Source organism: Lotus japonicus, chromosome 1 (genome assembly GCF_012489685.1).
Source record: "Lotus japonicus ecotype B-129 chromosome 1, LjGifu_v1.2".
Lineage (NCBI taxonomy): Eukaryota > Viridiplantae > Streptophyta > Magnoliopsida > Fabales > Fabaceae > Lotus > Lotus japonicus.
The window spans coordinates 15,808,121-15,830,043 of NC_080041.1; the positions used below are offsets into that span (position 1 = coordinate 15,808,121).

Genomic DNA, 21,923 nt, shown 5'->3' on the forward strand with positions numbered 1-21,923 from the left:
TTATTTTTTATTTATCACATTTTCACTCGATCAACACATGATGTTGGCTTAGATGATAAGCAAAACACTTCTTTTTTAAAGATTGTGTGATTAATTTTCGTTGCTGATTTGTAAAAATTATGTTGGTGGCCTGTATATGAACTACTTATGATTTCGAAGATAATGATGTGATAAGTGATGGTAATTAAAGTAGAATCCAACCAAACTAATTCGGGCTTCGAGCCCATTTATCTACCAAAAAAGTTACATTTTATCCAGTTTTTCTTTATTTTTATTTTTATTTTTATATCATATTATTAATTGCTTCTTATTTTTATTTCTCTTCTATTCATATTATGGTGTAGGAGGAGTGGGTGTTTGAAAAACAATCTTTTTTTTTTAAGATAAAAAGAATGTTGTGCTCTCTAGATCTTGTGTTTTATTTGGACAACTCAAATACTCAACCATATAAAAATTATTGACCGTGTTCGTTCATCTGTGTATGTATTTCGTGTATGTTATGGTATATACTTTATTATTATAAAAAAGAAATGTTAAGTGAGATTGTGTTAGTACTTTAGTCTATTCACGCGTTTTTTATGTCTATCTTTTCCTTGCACATTTTGTTTTGTTTTAAAGACCAAAAGGGATTTCCATAAAAAAAAAACCAAAAAGGATAAAAGTGTTTTTGAGAGTAAATTACTCTCTTGCCCCTGAGTGATGCTTAAATTACAGTTTTCTCTCCTTTTGATTTAAAACCTACACCCTCTTCTGATCTCTTGAGAGAAATTTAAATTATATTTCTCTCCCCTCTTATTTTAAAGCCTACAATCCCCTTTAAGTATTTACTCGAGAGAGGAGAGAGTAATTTACTCAAATACATATTACACGTTAGTATATTTTATTTTAAATGGATCTTTTAATGGCCTAAATGACTACGAACGAGTGTCCAAACATTTTTTTTTATTTTCTTTATAAATATCAATATTATAATTAACAAGTCTTAAATACTTTAATATTATTTTTTGAAATTTAAACTTTAAATATTTGTTTTATGGACTTCTAAACATCATAAAAATATCTATTTCATCATTAAAATTTCCTATAATTGATATTATGAAATTAAAATTATATAATAATGATGATACGATAGTAAATAGGGAAAATAAGTACATTTAATATAACCGTCGAATTGTATTAAAATTAATTTAAGTGTAATATATATATATATATATATATATATATATATAAAAATATGTTAGCTCATATGGGAGGGGAGTATTGGTTTTAAAATAAGAGGGAAGAAAAATGTAATTTAAGATTCTCAGGATAGGGGGTGTAGGTTTTGAAATAAGAGGAAAGGGGGAGTAATTTAAGCATCCCTCATGTGAGGGGATAGTAATTTACTCTATTGTTTAAGACATTGTGATAATTATTCCAATCGTAACTGCTTTTTAATTTATTATGACCAAATTCTCGACAAAATGGAAGAATCATATTTTTATAGGGGATATAATTGCATTCACCTCCTTGAGGTTTGTCATTATTGCAAAGACCTCCCTTTTAGTTTGCAAAATTCACGGACCTCCCAACGTTCATCTATCATTTAGAAAGACAGAGGGGTGTTGAGTATTATAATGAAAAATCTTAGGGGAGGTTGATGCAATGATAATAAACCTCAGGGGAGGTTAGTGCAATGTTTTCAATAAAGTAAAAGTGATTAGTGTCTTATTAAATAATAGAGGGAAAGTTAGTGCAACAATGATAAATCTTACGGAAATTCGTTGCAATTTCCCCCTCTTTAAAGCAAGAATCATATTTCAACCAATACAGTTAAGTTATTATCCATTTAAACTAATATATTTATCTTCCAAGAGAGTCATGGTAGCCAATCCGCAAGTGCACGGATTGCTCGAAGTAATACAAATATATCGAATCACAATGATAGTTGGTTATCAATTTATTCTAAGAGTTTAGTGTTCAAAATGTGAAAAGAAAAAAAATATATAAGTTTGAATTTTGGTTGTGATTGAAACAAAGACAAAAGCAAGAGCATAACATTTTAAAACTTTATAGGAAAAACAACACTTTGGGTCAAGTTTCACCAAGTTCAATTAAGTTTCTCAAAACCAAATCCTTATATGAACCTCAGAAATCCTTCTATGATGATGTAACATTTACCCTTACTTGTTAATACTTTAATCAAGTAAAACATTCAATCTCAGTTGCTAAGCCTAATACCTTAGTATCTAGTCAATTCAATTAAAGTTTTAGTGTTCTTTTAATCAGGCTAACACAATTAGTTCTCACCCTTGTGTTAAGTTCAAACGTGTTACAACGTGTTACAACGTGTTTCAATCTTATTTTGATCCTAACAATTTTTATAAATACTTTTCTCTACTAAAATCTAATTCCAGATGTTAATGACATTTTACAGGAAATATATATTATAAGGTCGCATGCTTCAACGAATATGTCTAAGCCTTATAAGAAAAAAGAAGTTTACGCAAGATATGACCGCATCGTCCAGTAAACAAGGAAGACACTTATTCTGTATCGTTTCATGCCACGTCATACCTCAGAATTTCAGAAGAAGCCTTTGAGCGGGAAAGTCAAAATTGTATCTCAACTATTTGCCCCATGCTTTAGTCAGAAGGAAACTAATCTGGTCACGTGCAAACTGATTTACCTTTGAAGAGAGAAGTCTCGATGACCAATGAAGAGGAAAAAGGACAACACGTCAACATCACTTTTCCAAAATGTCTCTCTTCTGCAAAGTAGCCCAAAGCTATCACCACCTACTAGCTGACAAAGTACACCTTTTTGGCTAAAGGATAGCTTTGAACAGCAGCATGCATTTAATGAAGCTACCAACCGGAGATTTGAATCAATGGTTAGATGACACTCACAACGGCTACAAACAACAGCCAGATTTTGTGTCTCAACGGCTACACAACTAGCAAGATCATATATAAAGGACATATCTGAAGATTGAAGAACAGAAGAAGAGAAAAATTTATTGCAAGAAAAGAAAGAACTCAGAGCAGTTACTCCAAACATTCTTCAAAGCATTAAAAGCTCACAGCAGATTTCCTAAGAGTCAAATCCGATCGCATACCTCTGCTAAATCAAGAGAGAATACCAAATCTTAAAAGAGTCAAACCTCTTCTCTTACTTCTCTCTTAGATTCTGAACTCTTGTGTGTTCCAACGTCCTTTCAGAACCCAAAACACTTGAGAGTTCCAGTGCCATAAATTGTCTACACCAACTCTTTTGAGAAGAGATTTCTTGTAGAGCCAAACAATCTTGTTGATTGTAGGAGGAGTCCTGTACAATACTTGTAGAAGTCCGTGATAATACTAGGAGGAGTCCTGTACAATACTTGGAGAAGTCCGTGATAATACTTGGAGAAGTCCTGTCTAATACTTGTATTGGAGAAGTCCTTGATACTTGCTAGTGAAAATCTTGGTGGTGGCCAAGTACTGGACGTAGCCCAATCGTTTAGGGTGAACCAGTATAAATTCCTGTGTGCTGATCGTTCTGCTTTATTTACTTACTTCCGCTGCACTAAACAGTTTTTGAAAAGTCACCAGAACAATTTTCTTAAGAACTTATCTTCTTTTCATAAACTAAAGTTTTAACAAGTAATTTTTAAGAACACAATTCAAACCCCCCCTTTCTTGTGTTACTTATTTACATATCAATTGGCATCAGAGCTTAAGCTCTAGAACTAACATCTTAACAGGTGTAGAGTAAAGATCCATGGCAGAAGATCAAGCTATCGCTACGGGCTCATCCACCAACAAGCCTCCTTTCTTTGATGGAACCGAATATCCCTACTGGAAGACGCACATGCAACTTTTCATAGAATCCTCAAGCTACAAGTTGTGGGATATCATTGAAAATGGCAACATCGTCTATAAAGATGACGCTGGTGAACCCATCAAGAAAGATCAGCTGACAGAAGCTCAACGCAAAGACTATCAACTCAATTCAAAGGCAAAACTATTTCTCTTATGTGCCTTAAGCAAAACTCAGTTGGACAAAGTTGATGGACTCGCAACTGCCAAAGAAGTATGGGAAGCTCTAGGGCTTGCCTATGAAGGTACAGCAAATGTACGTCAAGTCAAAGTAAGTTTACTAGTGGCTGAATATGAAACCTTCAAAATGAAGGAAAATGAAACCATTGATGAAATGTTCGCAAGATTTCAAACCATTATCAATGGTCTTCGAAATCTCGATCGCACATACGCACACATTGATCAAATCACAAAAATACTGAGGTGCCTTCCTAAAAGATGGAGACCCAAAGTTACTGCTATCCAAGAAGCAAGAGATCTTAGCACACTAAAACTTGAAGATCTCCTGGGATCTCTGAAGGTTCATGAGATTGAACTTTCTCAAGATGAAAGCCTAAAGAAGCAGAAAAGCATCGCCTTCAAAGCTAACATCTCCAAAAACAGTCAGACGAAAGAAATGTTTGATGAAGAATATTCCTCAGAAGAACTGTCCGATGATGAGCAAGCACTGTTCAACAGAAAGTTCAAAAAGATGTGGATCAAACAACAAAGAGGAAAAGGCCTGAAGAAGGACAACAAAAGAGAATCAAGTCAGAAAAAGAAATCCTTTCCACACAAAGGTGAAAGCACCTCAACTACAGACAAAAGCAACATTACATGTTTCGAATGCAAAAAGCCAGGTCACATCAAACCAGACTGTCCTAGACTAGCTAAAAAGCCTGTCAGGAAACCATTCTACAAGAAGAAGAAAGCTCTAGTAACTGGCTGGGATGATTCTGAAAACAACTCTGAAGATGACGAGGAAGAAGAAGATGAAGAATCTCTATTCGCTCTCATGGCTTCAGTAGATGGATCAGATGATGATGAAGATGATGAGGTAAGATCTGAAAACCTTGAAGAAGAGTTTAATGAACTGCTTGAACATTCTTACACTTTATCTGAAAAATACAAGAACCTGAAGAAACAGTTTTCCAAGTTGCAAAAAGAACATGAGAAAGTTTTAAAAGAAAAAGATTCCATTATTCATGAAAATTAGTTTTTAAAGAAACAAGACTCCACAATGGAAGTATCTGCTTTAAAGAAAAGAATCAAAGTTTTGATTGATGATTTATCTACTTTCACAATAGGGCATGACAACTTAGTTAAACTATGTGGAAACAGTAGAGACTTATATGATAAAAGTGGTCTGGGTTTTGACAGCAGTGAACCGTCTAATGAAACTATGTCTGATATATCGTTTACTTCTTCTATTGATAGTGAATCTAAATTTGTTGTGAACTGTTCAATAGAAAGGGAAGGAAAGAAAATCTTCTATGAGAAGAAGATTCCTCCCAAGCGTGCAACTAACCCTATAGGACCCAAGAAAATCTGGGTACCTAAGAAATCAATAATTCCTGTTGCAGATTTACTTAACAGAACGAAGGAAACGCCAACAATGGTACTTGGACAGTGGATGCTCGCGTCATATGACGGGAGAAAAGTCTATGTTCCCCAAGATTCAAGTTAGATCTGATGGTGGATTTGTAACCTTTGGTGGAAATCAAAAAGGATTCATTGTTGGAGAAGGTACTGTTGGTAAGGAACCTCTTCCAGTAATTAATAATGTCTTATTAGTTGAAGGGTTAAAACATAATCTACTTAGCATAAGTCAATTATGTGATAGTGGGTTCACTGTTTCCTTTAATAAAGTGAAGTGTAGTGTTACTGATTCCGATGACAAAATCATCTTTGAAGCTCAGAGACAAGGGAATCTATATAAGACGAACTTGGAAAACCTAGCAAATCAAAATGTAACTTGTCTAGTATCATCAGAGGATAATACATGGCTTTGGCATAGGAAGCTAGGGCATGCATCCTTAAGGACCATTACTAAAATCATAAGTAATGACTTAGTACGTGGTTTGCCAAAACTATCTATTAAATCTGATGCTACATGTTCTGCATGTACTCAAAGCAAACAGCATCGTACCTCCTGTCGTGCTAAAAACTTTGTCAGTACTAGCAAACCTCTGGACCTCTTACATATGGATTTGTTTGGTCCCACTAGGGTAGCTAGTGTTTCTGGAAAAAGATTTTGTTTTGTCATTATCGATGACTACACAAGATTCTGTTGGGTCTACTTCCTAAGAAGCAAGGATGAAACATTCCAAGCATTCAAGATCTTCAGCAAAAGAGTTCAAAATGAAAAGGGCTACTGCATCACAGCCATTCGCAGTGACAGAGGAGGAGAGTTTGTGAATGAAGATTTTGAAAAATTCTGTGCACAAGAAGGTATCAGCCATCAGTTCTCAGCTCCAAGGACACCACAGCAAAACGGTGTAGCTGAACGGAAGAACAGATCACTTCAAGAAATGGCAAGGACAATGCTCAGTGAAACTTCCCTACCAAAGTATTTCTGGGTTGAAGCTATTGAAACTGCATGCTACATTCAGAATAGAATATCTATGCGACCCATGTTGAAAAAGACTCCATATGAATTATGGAAAGATAGAAAGCCAACTGTATCGTACTTTCATCCATTTGGATGCAAGTGTTACATTCTCAACACCAAGGACAACATCGGAAAATTTGACAATAAGTCTGATCAAGGAATTCTCCTTGGATATTCTTCTCACTCCAAAGCCTATAGAGTTTACAACTCAAGAACAAAAGTTGTTGAAGAATCTATCAATGTCAAGTTCGATGATAGTTCAATCAAGGCGGTTGATCGTTTAGAAAGAGATTTTCTCAATCTAGACCTATCAGATCATGATGAAGCAGATGACGACACAACAAGAGCTCAACCATCAGAATCAGTTCATGAAGATCAATCTCCGTCACCTCCTGGTACTATTCCTGAACAGTCCGACCAAGTCATGACTTCAAGCGGAATCTCACTTCCAAAGGAGTGGAAGTACAGAAGTGATCATCCACCAGAGCAAATCATTGGAAGTGTATCAGAAAGAGTAAAGACCAGATCAGCATTCAGAGAAGAATCAAACAGCGCATTCATCTCAGAGATTGAACCAAAGAACGTTGAAGAGGCTCTACAAGATGAAGGATGGATTCTGGCTATGCAAGAAGAACTAAATCAATTTGAAAGAAGTCAAGTATGGACCCTAGTTCCAAGACCAACTGGAAAATCTATCATTGGTACTAAATGGGTCTTCAGAAACAAGATGGACGAAAATGGGAAAGTCACTAGAAACAAAGCGAGACTAGTAGCACAAGGTTACAACCAACAAGAAGGAATTGACTACACTGAAACGTTCGCACCAGTTGCAAGAATTGAAGCAATAAGGATACTCCTAGCTTTTGCATGTCAACATTCCATCAAGCTATATCAAATGGATGTCAAAAGCGCCTTTCTGAACGGAGTAATTGAAGAGGAAGTCTATGTGAAGCAACCTCCAGGCTTTGAAGAACCATCCACTCCAGACTACGTGTACAGGTTGAAGAAAGCTCTGTACGGTTTAAAACAAGCCCCAAGGGCTTGGTATGATCGTCTAAGCAACTTTCTCATGAAGAATGGTTTTTCAAGAGGAAAGATTGACAACACCCTCTTCAGGAAGCAATTGAAGGACGACTACATCCTTGTACAATTGTATGTTGATGATATCATCTTCGGTGCAACTAGCGATAAACTGTGTAAAGAATTTTCTACTCTCATGCAAAGTGAATTTGAAATGAGTATGATGGGAGAACTGAAATTCTTTCTGGGACTTCAAATCAAGCAAGAGAAAGACAAGATCTTCATACATCAGTCCAAGTACATAAAGGATATGCTCAAGAAATACAACATGCACAAGTCAAATGAGATGAGTACTCCTATGTATCCCAACACTGTTCTGGACAAAAGTGATGAAAGCTCACCAGTTGACCCAACATCGTACAGAGGGATGATTGGTTCACTTCTTTATTTAACGTCCAGCAGACCAGACATAATGTTTAGTGTTTGTCTATGTGCAAGGTTTCAGGTAAACCCACAACAATCTCATCTTAGTGCTGTTAAGCGAATCTTTAGATATTTAATTGGTACTGCTAATCTTGGTCTATTATATGAGAAAGGTGAAGATTTCAGGTTGAAAGGATTTTGTGATGCGGATTATGCTGGTGATCGAGTTGAACGGAAAAGCACTAGTGGAGGATGTCACTTTCTGGGAAACTGTTTAGTATCCTGGACAAGTAAACGTCAAAGCACTATTTCCTTATCCACTGCTGAAGCTGAATATGTGGCAGCAAGTTCTTGTTGTACACAACTCCTATGGATAAAGCATCAACTTGAGGATTACAACATTCATGAAAACAAGATACCTCTTTTATGTGATAACACAAGTGCCATCAATATTGCCAAGAATCCAGTTCAGCATTCAAGAACAAAGCACATTGAGATCAAACATCATTTCATTAGAGATCTTGTGGCAAAGGGAAACATTGATATATCTCATATACACACAGAAGATCAACTTGCTGACATACTCACGAAACCTCTTTTAGAAGGCAGATTCTCAGATCTAAGAACAAGGATAAATATGCACTCTGCTCAATAAAAGGTATGGAAACAAAGGTTTCTATTTTGCAGGTTTCGTTCTTCGAAGAACATCCGCAATGTTCTGTCTCCTCACTGTTCAACCAGTAGATCAAATCGTTCAACAACTCTCCGTTCAATGAAGTTGCTCTCAGGAAATCTATATCGTTTGGTTAACAGCTGGCAAAGACATTGTTTAGTTCAATGCATCATTACTCTTGCACGTGCTACAACAGTGAACTTTGAAAGGTCTCATCACATTAAATGCGAAGCAGTTATCTCTCTTACTTTTAACGCGCGTGGTCTCAACTGCTCAATTGTTTAATAGTTTCCCTCTCATGAAAAGAAAACCGCCATCTGCACACCACCCAAAACTGTCATTCCTTATTCCAAATCAAATATATCCAAAAGATTTCCTTCTCTCTCTTTCACCTCACTTCATTTGACATTTACTCTCTCTCTCTCTCTTCCAAGTAAAGAAACCCTAAGCCTTCTCTGAAACTTCCTCTCATTCCCAAATGGCCGGAGTTCTTGCTACCTCTTCCAAAGCCCCTTCCAAATCTAAGGCCCCATCCAAGAAAGGTGGTAAAACACCTTACTCTGCTGAAGAAATGGAGATCATCCAGAGGAGATCAGAGAGGATCAACCGCCAACGCTCTGTTCAACTCAAGGAGGTTGGAGCCGTGAAAACTGAGAAACTGGGTGACAACTCTCTTGTGTCCCCAAGGTACTTTGATCTGAAGGTGTTTGCCTTCGTGAAGATGGCTGGGCTTGCAGACTTACTTCATCAGGACTGGGAGACGGTGTACACCATGGCTCAGCGCGAAGTGTATGTGCCTTTGGTAAAGGAATTTTATGACTGTGCCGTTGTGATAAATCACAGACAAGTCATTAAGTCCAAAGTAAATGACAAGATCATCTCAGTGACTCTCAACGACATGGCTGAAGCACTGAATGTGAAGTTGGAAGTTGGTGAAAAATATTCCCCAAATTGGTTTGCGAAAGTTAATGACTGGAAGTGCATTTGGAAGAACCAAGAGGAACCACTGACTGTGGAAGTGGGCAATCTCATTGATGATGTAAAGTTCAACAATGCTGTGATTAGCAAGGTTGTCTTACCAAAGGATGGTGCAAGAAATTATGTAAATGCGCATGCAAGGTACGCATTGTACAAGATCTTGAAAAGAGTGAAAATTAACCCTGCACACTTGATGTGGAACTACTTGATCAACTATCTGGAGAAAAGCCAAGGATACCTTCCTTTTGGCTCGCTGCTGACCGTTATTTTCGAAAAGAAAGGTGTTATCAAAGAGTTTCTGGAATCAGAGGATCGCTTGAATGAAGATGTGATCTTTCCTTCACCGATCAGACTGGGAGATGTGAGCAAAATGAACATTCCCTTTGATGCCTCTGATGTTCCTGAAGAATACTTGCCCAGAACAAGGAAAAACACCAGAGGAAAAGAAAAGGTATCTGATGAACAGACTGTCCAGACAAGGAAGAAAAATCTGACAGAACTGTCCGATGTGTCAAAGAAGGAACCGTCCAAGAGAACCGTTCCTGCAGCTCTCCGCATCGCACCGTTCCCTAAGGACGAGGAAGAACAGTCTGTTCGAATCAAGATTGTGAAGAGTGGTGAACCATTGCATTCTCAATCCAACCCCATCGCTTCAAGAACCAGATCAGGAAAAGGTTCTCCGCCTGTCAAGAATGCTGAACCCAAAAAGCTAAAGAGATTGAGGAAGCAATTTGAAGAATCTCAAGTTACTGTTGAACCACAACCTGCATGTCAGAAAAGGAAGATTTTCTCTGCTGAACCTGAGGAGCCCGTCTTTGATGAGGACATTGTTCTTCACACAAGGTTAGCAAACTCTCTCTTACCTTATCAAGAAATTCCTTCTGAAATGTCCAACAAAGAATTTCTGGATTCACTGTTTGTTGACAATACTCAAACACCACACTCCTCTCCAACACATTCACAACACCACACTGAACCATTGCCAAAACTCCCACCAAACACAAACCTCAATGAACCCTTGACTGAAACAACAAATGAACCACTCACATCTCAACCAAACTCTACCATGAACACTGCTTTCATCACTGACCAAACTGCCGTTGCACAAGAGAATGCCTCTGCATTCCAACTTGTTCAATCTTTGCCTAAGTCATTGATTGCCGATGAGCATATGACTTCTACTCTCAAACCGTTCACGAAAGCAAGCACTAAGAAGGCAAGCAGATCCGGTACTGTTCTCTATTTCTCTCAAGCAAGAAAGAGGCGCCTTCAGACGCTAGTGTCCTCTGCTATCCAACGCAGACGCACCTTGAGGACTACCAAGGGATCGTTCAAAAGCTACCTGAACCTTCTGGCAAGAAAGATTGACAAGTCTTCAAGCAATCAGCTCACCGCTACATGGAAACGAGAAGAGGGTGACAACTACTTGTTCCAACTTCACGCTTGCAAAGTTCCTGATCCAGAGTTCTGGAAATTGAGTGTCTCTGAGGGATATGTTGGTACTCTGCCATATTCTCTCATGAATCGGACCTCCGCGCTCTCACTGAAATTTGGAACTTGGGTGTTTGTACTCCTACCCACTCACATTCCTGAAGTTGTTTCTCATTCTGAGAAAGCCAACACTGAAAAAGGAAAGGAGAAGATGCTTGAAGAAGCAGATGATACAGAGTCACAACTGAACAGTTCTGCTGATGGAAAAGAAGAAGATGAATCTGAGGGACTTCAAGCTGATTTCAAGACTGAAGGTGGAAGCTCAAGTGCTCAAGTCTTGGCGACTCAATTTGTCACCAGAGAAGACTTTGAAGACCACCGTGACCACATCAACCAGCATTTCATGACTCTTGCCCAGAAAATCGATCAGCTGCTGACACGCTTTGGCTAATGGCCAACTCTCTATCCTGAACAATTCGCATTTACTTTTATGTTTTCAGACAATTGTTCACTGATTATGCATATTTTATCGTTCCATCATGCTTATCGTTTTATAACTAACGTTTGCCATGTTTACTATGCATATTATACCTTTCTACTAATTTCTTTTCCCTTTCTTTTTAATAATGCCAAAGGGGGAGAAAATAGGAATTAGGAATTATAGAAAAGTTTAAGATCAAGTTCAAGGTTGTTTCCTTAACCTAACACCAAAGTTTTATACAACTCAGGGGGAGTAATATGATTTGAATAAGTTTTTTTTAAACTTTTATCTTACCCAATTTAGGGGGAGCATAAATTCTTTTTACTCTTGATCATTATCCTTTTCAATAAAAATTGTCATTATCAAAAAGGGGGAGATTGTTAAGTTCAAACGTGTTACAACGTGTTTCAATCTTATTTTGATCCTAACAATTTTTATAAATACTTTTCTCTACTAAAATCTAATTCCAGATGTTAATGACATTTTTCAGGAAATATATATTATAAGGTCGCATGCTTCAACGAATATGTCTAAGCCTTATAAGAAAAAAGAAGTTTACGCAAGATATGACCGCATCGTCCAGTAAACAAGGAAGACACTTATTCTGTATTGTTTCATGCCACGTCATACCTCAGAATTTCAGAAGAAGCCTTTGAGCGGGAAAGTCAAAATTGTATCTCAACTATTTGCCCCATGCTTTAGTCAGAAGGAAACTAATCTGGTCACGTGCAAACTGATTTACCTTTGAAGAGAGAAGTCTCGATGACCAATGAAGAGGAAAAAGGACAACACGTCAACATCACTTTTCCAAAATGTCTCTCTTCTGCAAAGTAGCCCAAAGCTATCACCACCTACTAGCTGACAAAGTACACCTTTTTGGCTAAATGATAGCTTTGAACAGCAGCATGCATTTAATGAAGCTACCAACCGGAGATTTGAATCAATGGTTAGATGACACTCACAACGGCTACAAACAACGGCCAGATTTTGTGTCTCAACGGCTACACAACTAGCAAGATCATATATAAAGGACATATCTGAAGATTGAAGAACAGAAGAAGAGAAAAATTTATTGCAAGAAAAGAAAGAACTCAGAGCAGTTACTCCAAACATTCTTCAAAGCATTAAAAGCTCACAGCAGATTTCCTAAGAGTCAAATCCGATCTCATACCTCTGCTAAATCAAGAGAGAATACCAAACCTTAAAAGAGTCAAACCTCTTCTCTTACTTCCCTCTTAGATTCTGAACTCTTGTGTGTTCCAACGTCCTTTCAGAACCCAAAACACTTGAGAGTTCCAGTGCCATAAATTGTCTACACCAACTCTTTTGAGAAGAGATTTCTTGTAGAGCCAAACAATCTTGTTGATTGTAGGAGGAGTCATGTACAATACTTGGAGAAGTCCGTGATAATACTAGGAGGAGTCCTGTACAATACTTGGAGAAGTCCGTGATAATACTTGGAGAAGTCCTGTCTAATACTTGTATTGGAGAAGTCTTTGATACTTGCTAGTGAAAATCTTGGTGGTGGCCAAGTACTGGACGTAGCCCAATCGTTTAGGGTGAACCAGTATAAATTCCTGTGTGCTGATCGTTCTGCTTTATTTACTTACTTCCGCTGCACTAAACAGTTTTTGAAAAGTCACCAGAACAATTTTCTTAAGAACTTATCTTCTTTTCATAAACTAAAGTTTTAACAAGTAATTTTTAAGAACACAATTCAAACCCCCCTTTCTTGTGTTACTTATTTACATATCACCTTGTACCTAAATGATGGATGAACAAATCTATATAATCACAAGTCCCTTAATCCTTACCAACTACGTACCGTTGTGCACGAAGAAAGTCAAACACTTGCATGCATTCAAGAGAGTATTGAAACAGAGAAAAGATACATAGAAAAAAGACTTCACTCATATAAGAAATCTGGAAATCAAAACATAATAGGGATTAAGATGCACAATACCCAAAGTACTTAAAGAAATTAGCCAAGCATAGCCATAGAAACAACTAAGAAGACAAGAAAATAACCTTAGAATCTCCAAGGGTAGTTCCAAACTAAGGTATAACTCTTACAAGTCTCCAAGTCAACAAAAGAAAGTGTCATATTTATAATTTAAATTTGGCGCTCAAGCGCTGAACATCTAGCGCTCAAGCGCTAGCCTTCAACGAGCTGGCGGTCGAGCGGTGGCGAGGCTGGCGCTTGAGCGGTGAAGGACAATAAAGTGGCGCTCGAGCAGTGGAAGGCTGGCACTCAAGCGCTGGTCGTCACATTTCTTTTTGCCTCTAATCCATTCATAACCTTCACTCATCAAAGCTTAATCCTTCATCTTCAATCATCTAACTCTCATAATTTCCCATCAAAACTTGTCTTGAAACCACTACAAATTCATGATTAGCCATAAGAAGTCATCAATAGCACGTGGAACCACAAACTCATTCATCATCAGCATTAGTATAACATCAAACTTCGATCAAAGAGACTCAAAATGACCAAAGCTTTTATCTCTAAGTTAAGAAACAAATAAAATCTAAAAATAAAATCAAATAAAAAGAAGGACAAACTCAATCTAACACCTAAAAATATAAAATATGCACTAAAAGGGACTCAACTTGGCATAAAACACAATAAATGACCCAAAAATAAAAATGAAAAAACAAAAAGACTCGAAAAAACATAGAATAAACCCTAGGACATCATCAAGCCATGTCTTTTTTCTTGTGTTTCTTAAATATATGTTTCTTCTGTTTCTTAACTACATTTTTTTTCTAAAATAAAAGATTATATTAATATTGATAGAAAACTATCCTCAAGAAAGAGGAGATAGTAACACACTAACACACCCTCTCTAAAAAAATAGAGGGAAGTAGGAAGCCCAAAAGCATTCCCACAAACATGTTGTTTAGTAAAATATGGCAATATGATTACATTTGATTTCACTATACTTCATAATTAATAATTTATATTTCTTAAAAATATTATTTCTATATTAAAAATTAATAATTTCTACATAACTTTGGTATTAAAAAAGCAATTTGTCCTCTACGAATTTTTAGAAATAAAATATAAATAAACTTGTGCGCTGCACGTGCATAATCTCTAGTACCTTAAGTGGTAAGAGTTGGGGACATATGGGCTGGAGAGGTAGGAAGGTCTAGGGATCAAACAATGGAGGGTGTAATTTATCTTTCGGATGTAAAAAAAAGTAAATTGTCTCAAAAATTATTATTGACTATCATAATTAATTCTCATTTAAATTAATTAAAATATTAAATACAATTAACGGCAGGGCCGGCCCAAGGGTAAAGCCACTCAAGCAAGGGCTTTGGGCCTCCTAAAAAAAATTACTAAGGAAAGAAGGCCTCAAAAAATATTTATTTACTAAGTAAAAAAGGCCCCAAAAAACTAAGCATTAATACTAAGTCAAAAATGCCCCAAAAAAAGGCCTCACTTTAAAGTGAGTTATGATATATACACATCTTTCCACTTCTTTTCCACCTTCAATCAAATCACATATCACATTTTTACCATCTATTTCCTTTCTTCCTATCTCTCTTCCTCCACCTCCCCACACCTCAAAAAATGAGGTGTGAAGATATAATTATTCATTTAAAATTGGCTTTAGGCCTCATTTAGTGTTGGGTCGGCCCTGATTAATGCTAGTTTATATTATTATACATTAACTTATAATTATACATAACTCAAATGTTAAACTTATATATAGGGTTGAGCTATATGGTGTGCTTTGCAGTATCTCACATTCACCCCTCCTGACGTCTCTTATGTTGTTCAGCAGGTGTGTCTTCATATGCATGCCTCCCGCATAGAGCATATGCTTGCACTGAAGCGCATCCTTCTCCTATTGAGAAGCTTATTTCCTACACCGATGCGGATTGGGGTGGATGTCTCGACACTCGTCGCTCTACTTATGATTATTGTGTGTTTCTCGGCGACAACCTCATTTCCTGGTCGTTCAAGAGACAACCCACACTTTCTCGGTCCAGTGCTGAGGCTGAGTACCAAGGCGTTGCTAATGTGGTTTCTGAATCATGTTGGCTACGCAACCTGCTTTTAGAGCTTCATTTTCCTCTTTCTCAGGATAGTTTGGTCTACTGTGATAATGTTAGTGCCATCTACTTATCTGGAAATCTTGTCCAGCTTTAGCACACTAAACATATTGAGATGGACATTCACTTTGTTCGCGAGAAGGTTGCCCGTGGTCAGGCACGCATCCTTCATGTTCATTCTCGTCACCAGATTGCAGACATCTTCAATAAAGGCCTCTCTAGAGTTCTCTTTGATGATTTTCGGTCCAATCTGAGCGTCAGTGAACCTCCCACTTCGACTGCAGGGGTGTGATCGAATAAGAATATGTTAATTATTCCATATTTGTTTCTTGTAATTACTCTGTAATTAGCTTTAGCATTTATGTATTAATCAACTATGTTTTGTATAAATGTTGTAACATTTCATCAATAATATTCACCCAATTATCTCATTCTTACAGCTTTTTCATTGAGATAATATTTTTTTTCTAAAGTAATATAAATATATATTAGTAAAGCAGAATATTTTGGAAATGGTAGTACTAATGACTATGATAATTGATTCAAAATTTTAGTTTTTTATATATATGGTTGTCTATAGGGTATTTTTGTGATTTCTTTAATTCAACCTATATTTGTATAACTGCTTTTTTATTGAAATGATATTTTTTTCTAAAAAAATATAAATATAAATATATATTACTAAAGTAGAATATTTTGGAAATGGTAGTACTAATGACTAATGACTATTCAATACATATACTGTATGTGATTTGACTATTTTCCAAGTATTTTTCTCAAGTTATTGCTATTGTTTTCATAATGTAATTTTATTATTCAATATTTCACTATATAATTATATATACTTATTTTAGTATTATTTTTGTTACAATAAGTACTTTAGTATTTAACTGAAATTATTATTAATATAAAATAGTGTTAAATTTATAATTCGGTTTACTTAAGTAATAACAAATAATTAGAATTTTAATTATAGCTTCCCCAAATACATTTATATTACTTGAAGAGGTTTTTTTTTTGAAAGATGATTGAAGAGGTTAATTAAGGATTAAAAAAAGGATTATTTAGAGATATAAGTCAATTATCAATACAGATAAATATAAAAAATAAATACATACTTAATCTGATTTTATATGAAATATTTTAATTCATTGATAATCATTAGTATTTAAATTATTTTAGTGCCTAATAATATTAATCGTTCAAGCCGATGCAAATTCAAAACTAATAGTATAAGCATTGACAAGTCCACGCTAATATTAAAATTTTTTTATCGGCAAATGTTAGTGGTTAGTTGTTAGTAAGTTAGAAAATAATTCAAATTTTTCTTCCAGGATTTGAACCCTGGACCTTCCGCTCCCCAACTCTTATTTCCCCTAACTCTTACCACTTAAACTAACCCTCGGGGACTAGATATTTGAGCTAGAGATTATTACTAGTGTACTGTGTTGGTTGGTTCAGTGAATCATTTTAGATGGCATGTCATAATTTTCGGGTGTCATTTAATTAGAATGGCATACTTTAAAAGATGTGTATTGAGGGGTGTCAATTTTCACGGGTTAAATATGTATTAATTCTAAATTTGAATGGTCCACAGAAAAAAAAAATTAAGCTTTTATTAGTCTCTCACTTTTTGTTTTTAAAAAGTTTCTATGATGTCATAACTCATATGGGATGTCATTTACATTGAAAAATATAAATATCATAAAAAAATATAGTAGGGCTTTGAATAGTCATCATCTATGGTGGTAAGTATATAAATTTTTTACTATTAATTAATAAGGGATAATAATGTTTTGACATAATTTAATTATTAAATCCATTAAAAAAATTAATCAAAATACATATGATGAGTAATTAAAACCTTTTTTTTAAAACTGAGTAATTAAAACTTAATGATAGAAAAATTTCTATAAAAGATATCATTTCTCCTATTAATTATAAAATTTTAATATTTTATGTAAAATGAAAAATTCAATTTTGATTGGTCTAAAAATTAACATTTTGATTTTATATCGGTCTTTAAATTTTAAAATTTTCAAAAGAAATTATAATTGTTTGTTTCCGATGTATAAAAAAAATTATAATTGAATGGTTACCGAATCAAATGTGATAGTTAATGGTTGTTATTTAATTTCCATAATAAAATTTATTCTTTTACTATGTATTAATATTTTCTTATTATATAACAATAAATTAACTTCTGGGGCTTAGCCCCTCTCTTGCGCCAATTTAACTTCTTAACACGTAGATATTTCTTTAAGTTATGTTATCTTTCATTTTTTTCTAAAACAAAACTTTATTGAAAGTTTGAAACAATTGAAAATAAAATGAGATCTTTCATATTTGTTCATGATTAATAAATAAAACATTTTGTCAAAAAAAAAACATGAATGTTTAGTGAAATGCAATAAAACGAATATTTTTTTTTAGATTGGAAAGTTCAAAAAAATGGTTAAAAAAAACGAAAAAGGAGAAGGACTATATTGATTAATAAATCAAATGTAAAAATAATTAGTTTATTGCATCCATTTGTTAAGGGAAGAATTACGTTATGGTATTTAATTTATCAAGCATCTAATACAAAAAATAATGTAAATATTTAAAATATTTTATACTACTAAATTAAGATGCATGTTTAATGCATATCTTTTATATCTTTTATTTGCATATATTTAAAAATAACATATATAATACTAATAAATAGCTTTTAACATATTAATTTGAATTGAAATACTAATTAAGCTATATGATTTAATATATAATGTCTATTGTATCCATATTTTATGCGTAATGAATAATATATATATATATATATATATATATATATATGAAATGTATTTATTTTATATTAAAGATCAATATACTAACTTTGACCAATATAATAGATTTAGATATTAGTAAATGGATTGCAACATTTTAAATAAAATATATCCATTCTATATTAAAGTAATAAATAAATTGATATTAATATATGATTAATGAAAGCTATTTAGTCTATATTAACATATAAATTTGAAATAGTTTTTAGTATGGAATTAAAAAAATTATTTTGTTATGTTTATTTGAGAATGATATATATTACTTGCAAATATATACTAGTTTATAGTATATTATTCAAATAAGGACTGTTTTTATGGAATGCAAATATTAATGACCCTAATCCTTGTAGCTATAAATTGATGCCCGAACCACATTAGTTGAAATGGATTATGGACAAGCCTCTTCTTCACTTTGAAATGGACGACCTTATCATGACTTATGAGGATGAGGATGGGAGTGTTAGATTGCTACCTGGGTACAAGTTTGATCCCACTGATAAAGTACTTGTGGATTTTTATTTGAAGAGGAGAGCCTTTGCTCAACCTCTTCCTTTTCAAATCATCCCAGATTTTGATGTGTTTCAGATGGATCCTTGGAATCTACCCGGTGGAGGTTGGTAATTTTTGTTTGAATCTCTCTTTTTTACTATTTGATGAGCCTTTTACTGTATGTTTGGATCACCGTTTGTCACAGCTGATTTGGTGAAGTGATTTATGTCTAAATACATTTTGAAAAAATAAGTTATGTTGTGGAATATTGTGAAATTGAGTTGTAAAATATTAAATATCACAATTAACTATATTCAACACAACTACTTTTAGAATTGATTTTGAGGCTGAAACCAATATTTTCATAAGAATGATTTCACCTTACTAGAACTGAACCAGACACATTCTTAATCTTTTATGGCCCTTATGCTAACCCAAACAATGAGTGTTATATGTCATATCACAAAAAATAAATTTAAAATTTTCATGGCCATAGATACTTTGGTGTTCTTTAATTTCAACTAGGAATTGAAACAAGATGGTTTATTTGAATTTAATTATATGTGTTTGCAGATGGAAATATTTTCAATGAGCGTAAGTGCTTTTTCCACAACATTGGGGATCGCAACCTTGAAAGTCTTGACATAAGGGTTGTTGGGAGTGGCGAGTGGAGAGTTATGGAGAAAGGTAAAGATGTTCCTATTCCTCAAAACAATGAGGTGATTGGGAAGAGGAACACCCTGAATTTCTGGGAAGTGCAAGGAGCCCGAGCTAGGAGAACCAAATGGGTGATGCATGAGTTCCGCCTTGCATCAGTAGCTAACTCATCTAAGGTAAAAAATAGAACAATTACTTAATGATCGTTAAGGTAACACATTGACTAGAGACACAACAAAGTATATCATTATCAATCATATAGAAATTCTCACTCCTAAATTAGCTTTTAGAGTAGAGTTATAACTAACTCGAATTCTAAATTTGTCCATTTTCATTATCATCAAGACTGAGTGCATATTTATAGATATTTCTTTTGAATTAAAATGAGAATGGTTGGTTTGTAGTTAGGATTATAAATATTATCAGAGTTGTTTCATTTTGTCTCACACATCATCATTATTTGATCACTGAACTTTCCTACTCAAAATATTGTAGATGGCAAATTGGGCTGTGTACCGCATCTTTCAAAACAATGCAAGAGGGTCTAATGAGGAAAGATCCAATATTGGAGTGCTGAAGTAATTGATTACAATCCTGAGCGTCACAATTTTATAAGGGAAGTGAATATCCCTAAACAAAAACTTTTCCATGCTCTTTTTATGCGTGTCATCTCTCGTAATTGACCAATAAGTGTTTATTTAGTGTAATAAATGTTATATCATAACTTAACAAGTATTGAAATTAAAATTTTTGTTATTAATAAGAAAATGACAGCACAATCCTCTAAATCAAAAAAAGTTATGAGAATCTTTAAAAAAAAAGTTATGAGAGAGCTATTATGCCTAAAATACATGTCTACATGTTGTTTTCGCCCAGTTTGAGAATCAGATATCGATTACAATGCTATATACATTTCAAACGGGATCTCTATTTTTTTTAATAATATGTACTAATGCACTTAATTTAATTAACTAAAGTCCTCCAAGAAAATTTTTAGCTAAACGTTTAATTCAATACTTTTTTTTTTAAATTAATTCGATACATAAGAGATATGGGTATTGTAACTAGACAATTTTTATCAAAGAGAATGTGACACTAAGGCCGCCCAGCGTCCAAGACGGTGCCAGTTACCTTCCTTTGAACTAACTAGATCCTCATCGGCCAAAAAAGGGCGCTCAATGGCTAGACCCGTGACAACACAGTATAAAAGGCCCTTTTCATATCTGAATAACACATAACTTGGTTTTCAGAGAGAGAATTCAACAGAGAAGAGTGAGGAAAAGAACTTAGAGGTTGGGTAAGCTCCCATCGAGCTGGAGCTACACCGAAGACGACACAAATCGTCACTTCCATCTTAGTTTCTCTTGTAAGCTTGTGTAGCTTCCATGTCTATGGATAACTAAGCTTTTCTTTGTTGGGATTGTGTGTAGTACCTTGATTCTATGTATCTAACTTTGTTCTTATGCATATGAATCTATTTATCTCTTGATTTCAATAATATATTCTTGTTCTTAATACTTGTTTTAACTTGATCAATTAGAATTTGATTAGAGATTTGATTTGTGAGTGAAAACTACATATTTGAATTGGATTTAGGTTATATCCTCTAATAATCCTAATTGCTTGACATAGAGTTAGGTTTGTTAGTCGTTAAACATCCGAATCAATCACACTTCGCTTTGTTAGTTATGCGAGACATCGATAATTAGGAGAACGGACCGTTAATCTTCTCATGTAAGGAATTAATGAGTTAGATAAGAACTGGTGTGATGAAATGAAGAATAGAACGATTCATATGTGTTGAATTAAAGGGTTCAAAATGGTTAATGTGCGAAACTCAATCCCAACAGTTTTCTTAATCTGTTTTAAACTTATTTTTATCATCGCTTCCTTTATGTTCACGCATATCGAAACAATCAACCAAAATCTTTATTGAACCATTGCTTAAGTGTTTTCGCTAAAGAACAACGTTTTATTTCTAATTCTCCGAGGACGATAAAAACCCTCTGTTATACTACGATTGATCTTGAAGGATTCAGAAGTGGTTTGGTAAAAGTATTTCGACAGAGGCAATCAAGCGGTGTGTGGGTCAACTTAAAAGATCTCATCCTCTCAAGTCTGGAAGCATTTAGTGTTGTTGTTGTCTTTTCTGTTGGAAGTCGTTTATGCTGATTTCATTATCTTTTGGTTTATGGTTTTGGTTGCAGTTTCTTTCATAGTTTTAAAACTCAGCTCGGACCGGCCGGTCCGACCGGTTCAACCGAGACTTGGTGGTGTGGCCGGTCCAAGCCAGTAGTTGGATCGGAAATGCACAGAACTGGATCAAACCGGTGTGACTCGGCTGGGTTAATCATAAAACCGGTGACTCGGCCGGTTCTCAGTTGAACCAGGAGTCACCCAAAATAATTTGTTTCATTGCATTTTTTTTTGAAAAAAAGTGCTCTAAGCAAGGTTT

At 34.7% G+C, this 21,923-nt stretch overlaps 1 protein-coding gene across 1 annotated transcript; it reads left to right on the forward strand.

Moving 5' to 3' along the window:
• The first annotated feature begins 18,712 nt into the window (after window positions 1-18,712).
• On the forward strand, window positions 18,713-20,050 carry LOC130728024 (NAC domain-containing protein 83-like). The gene is made up of 3 exons (XM_057579357.1): window positions 18,713-18,935; window positions 19,385-19,644; window positions 19,964-20,050. Exons 1-3 carry the CDS (start codon window positions 18,713-18,715, stop codon window positions 20,048-20,050), a joined length of 570 nt encoding a protein of 189 aa, XP_057435340.1.
• The last annotated feature ends 1,873 nt before the right edge of the window (window positions 20,051-21,923 follow it).